The sequence below is a fragment of the Sprattus sprattus genome (genome assembly GCF_963457725.1).
Source record: "Sprattus sprattus genome assembly, chromosome: 14".
Taxonomy (NCBI): domain Eukaryota; kingdom Metazoa; phylum Chordata; class Actinopteri; order Clupeiformes; family Clupeidae; genus Sprattus; species Sprattus sprattus.
Window position 1 is genome coordinate 7,537,463 of NC_137912.1, and position 4,349 is coordinate 7,541,811.

General features: G+C 44.8%; 1 protein-coding gene across 1 annotated transcript in view; it reads right to left on the reverse strand.

Moving 5' to 3' along the window:
* The window catches only part of ical1 (islet cell autoantigen 1-like), a gene marked incomplete at both ends in the record, with an annotated part of 14,356 nt that extends 10,404 nt beyond the window's left edge, over positions 1-3,952 (reverse strand). The window contains 2 exon segments of the mRNA XM_080851371.1: positions 3,535-3,706; positions 3,939-3,952. Coding sequence (XP_080707497.1) covers positions 3,535-3,706; positions 3,939-3,952 — 186 coding nt within the window.
* Between the last annotated feature and the right edge of the window lie 397 nt (positions 3,953-4,349).

Here is a 4,349-nt window from a genome sequence, read left to right on the forward strand (position 1 = left end):
CAGACATCAAATTGCAGGGGCAAAAAAAAAAAAAACAGCCTTGCTGTTCTTTTCCATGGCGGTCTCATTGCCATGGCAACAAATCATTTTAAGTCCACTTGTGAGAGTGAGAGTCACCCTGACAGCAGAGAACTGTCTGTGTGTGTACGGGTGTGTGTATGAATTTATATATGTGTGTGTGTCTGTTTGTTTGCATGCTTGCTTGCTTTTAAGAGCCATGGAAACGTTGCCTCACCAAGTTCTGCATTTATATTGTTACGAATGGAAAATCAGGGACAACTTGGCAAATGTAATTGGTACATCTCATTACATCTCACTAAACAGATGGTTGAAGAGAGGAGAGCGGTCGAGGCAGAGGCACCGGAGTCGTTAGATTACCATGAAGGTCGCTGGGTTTGATTCTTGGACAACAACTAGGAGTGCGACTGGTCCTGGACAGAGTGGGGACCGTAAATAATTCGGGCCAAATGTATTAAGTAGGCTTTGTGCTACTTCACAACCAAATTTTTCAACATTAGAAAGTTATAGTGCGTCTACAACACTCAAATACAAAAGCTCCATTTAATTATATTGTCGTCTCGTGTAACAGTATAACAACATAGCGAGAATGCCATCCAAATTATAAAATATACTGTACTTTTGAAATGGATCCACAGGAACACATTAAATCTGTTATTCATTTTCTATGCAGTGGTGTAGTGGTCCCTGGAGAATTGGGTATACTCTCATTTTTTTTTAAGCAGCCCATACAGCACAGGATAAACACCCTGTTTTGAGAAGTGGGTATACCGAATGCTGACTGAAAAATAAGTGGGTATACTCCGTATACCTGCGTATACCCTGGACTACACCACTGGTTACATGTCGTGACACACCAGCCATCTTAGGTACAGGGCTGCCTAGGGACAGGAGTGTGCCAACACACTTCACGTTTGACCTTTTTTCACAGGAATAGCGACTACCGGTTACTGATTAACCACCCTCTCTATCTCTCTAAACTCTCTCTCTCAGGAGACGCACACAAAACACACACAACACACACACAACACACACACACATACACACATACACACACACACACACACACATACATACACAGACTCCACCCACTCAACCATTTCAACAGAAGTCAGTGAGTTCTGTTAAGGCCTTTTGCAAACACACATATGCTTCTGACCACCAGCATGAACACCAGGGAGAAGAACAGACAGACAGACAGACAGACAGACAGACAGACAGACAGACATACTGGCAGACAGACAGACACACACACACAGCCAGACACACAAAGAGAAAAAAATCGCAGGCAACCCTGAAGTGGCAGCTCCAGATGCAGAGCACTTTGTCCCACTCTGATAAAACTGAACATAATGATCCATCAACCCAGATCAGCATCAGGGCCCCAGCTTGAAACCACACACAGACGCAAATACACACACACACACACACACAAACAAACAAACACACACACACACACACACACACACACACACACACACACACTCACACACACACACACACACAATGATCATTTCATAAGGGCTGTTCTGTTTCTACTGACGTGCTGTACTGTCACACATTCAGAGTTCACAACCATTGTGTGTGAAAGAGCAGACAAGAGAGTCAGTCAGTGACAGAACGTATTCTGTTCCAGGAGTACAAGAACACGACCGAGAATGAGGAAAGTACAAAAGATTTCCTCCTGACAAGACAGACAATGGCCCTTTTATTTCTACACGAAAGCATAGTAAAGTCCAAGATCTTTTCAGTCTTTAAATTAAAAAGCCAAAACACCCCACTGAGAAGGTTAGACTCTCCTGCTAGAGGCCTGTGGTTCTCTGTCTGTCCTTGAGTGTATGTGTGTGTGCGCCTGTTTGTGTATACCTGTGTGTGTGAGCCTGTGTGTGTGTGTGTGTGTGTGTGTGTGTGTGTGTGTGTGTGTGTGTGTGTGTGTGTGTGTGTGTGTGTGTGTGTGTGTGTGTGTGTACATGCGTGTGTGTGTGTGTGCGTGCGTGCATGTGTGTGTGTGTGTGCATGCGTGTGTGAGTACCAGTTGGAGCTATCTGCACAGAGGCCCACGGACCTATCACTTTACCTGAGCACAGGGAACAGACAGACACCCAACACAAAGAGGGCTTCGGGTATCAGGCTTCTCACACAGGCAGCCAAAACACAGGCCCAAGGGAGGGAGCTTTAAAGAGGTCAGGGAGAGCAAGAGAAACAGGGGGAGATGGAGAGAGAGAGAGGGAGGGAGGGTGGAATAAAGAAAGAGGAAAGAGACAGAGTGTCTCCTGTTTAGCCTGCAAGCCACAGGTCTGCTTGAGCAGCAGACTGGGGACAAAGCAAACACTAGGGGCTAACAACGTGACGCTGCAGGGAACAAGAGGGTTCGCTCGCCTGCTTGCTCGACCGAGGCCTCTGGTCATGCATAAAGCAGGGTGGAATACTCTAATCAGCTCCCAGATAAGGCTCTCTTACACCCTGTCTCACACACACACACACACACACACACACACACACACACACACACACACACACACACACACACACACACACACACACACACAAAACACACACACACACACACACACAAAACACACACACACACACACAGACACACACACACACACAAAACACACACACACACACACACAGACAAAACACACACACACACAGACAGAAGTCTCTGCCTGTTTATTTCAGACATCAATGCCACCAGAGGCCCTATATTTAAAGTGTGGACCACACACACACACGCGCACACAAACACACACACAGAGACAGGTACTACACTGCGAGATCATGACCTTCTCTTATGATGCCTGCCTACAGGTTCTCTCGACAGTTTGCAATGGCTACCGTCTGAAATCAGACTACATAAATAACACCCTGATATCTCCTCTCCACCAAACAACTATTCACACTGATACTGTGGCCAGAGTTAATGTTTACAGACCAAAGACAGAATGACCAGACAAGTACTTCCTAAAAGACAAAGCCTTGCGCACAGGGGTTTTAAAACAGCTTCTGAAATGCTAAATGTCACACAGTGACTGATTTAGAGGTGCTTTTGCCAGTCCATGTTCAAAGGTGTGTGTGTGTGTGTGTGTGTGTGTGTGTGTGTGTGTTCACCAGGGGGTGAAAGACATAACCGTAAGAGTCCACAGAGAAACACACTTTAAATGACCTTGAGCTTATGACAGAGCTGAAGATATCACATTAGCAACCACTGCTTACTCTGACCAGTGTAGCTGTCTGCCTAAAATCACAACTGGAAAGGAGGTGACTGTCTATGGTTCAGTCACCTCATATAAAGCACATCACAGGAACCTTGTTACATACAGACATTTAATACCGCTGGCTATCCTATTCAAACCACCCCCCCGTGTTAAGAAATCCATACATTTGATTCACACTGGTGTGCTGGCTGTTAGCATGACGTGCTGCCAGTGAGAACAGCAGGGGGCATGTCGGCCAGCTATTATTAGCTCCCGCTAGTGCTGCTGAATCAGAAGCGCACTCCTACAGACATACCTCTAGCTTGGCATCTAGATCTGCGTCTGAAGCCACCACGTACTCATCCTCCTTCTTCCCCGTGGCTTTGATCAGAACCTGCTTGGTCTTCCAGAACTTCTTCTGCATACGTGCCATAACCGAACTATCCTCCCCAAGAACTGCCCGCCCACTGAACATATCACTGGAGAACCTGAGAGATGGACCACAGACATAACCATAGCAACATTCAATAAAAAGACAACAACTTATTAGGACATTAAACTCTGATTCTATCTTACATCATTACACAGAGCAATGAAGTAGGGTTTTTGAAGGTTTTATCCATGTATCAATGAATACAAAATTAATTTCAAATATCTGTATACTGATGAAACTGCATGGGATAAGAATCAATATCCTGCTTACATAAACCCTCCACTTACCCATAGCCATCCATTCTCTGAAAAGGCAGTCTTCCCTCTGTCAAGAGGGGAAATTAAATACAAATGAAATTACTTGTTTTGACAACATTACTTCTTCATTTAAAATGCAGGGAAGGAATAACTAAGAACCAACTGTTGACAATGGAATGAGATCAGGACAAATGTGTCAGCAACGTCAAATCCGCTAGGAAACTCAAAGGACAGGCCTAAATATTACAAAATGAGTTAAGCCCATTTCAAATTCTCTCTTGCTTATGATGCACATGAGATAGAGCACATATCTTGCTGACAGCTGTTTCATAACTGACACTGGGACGGTATAGGCTAGGGATAACATTTCTATTGTCATAGCCAGAAAATACGGATTGTTGTTGCACGTAACATTACATCCTTTTTCTGGAGAAGGTGCCA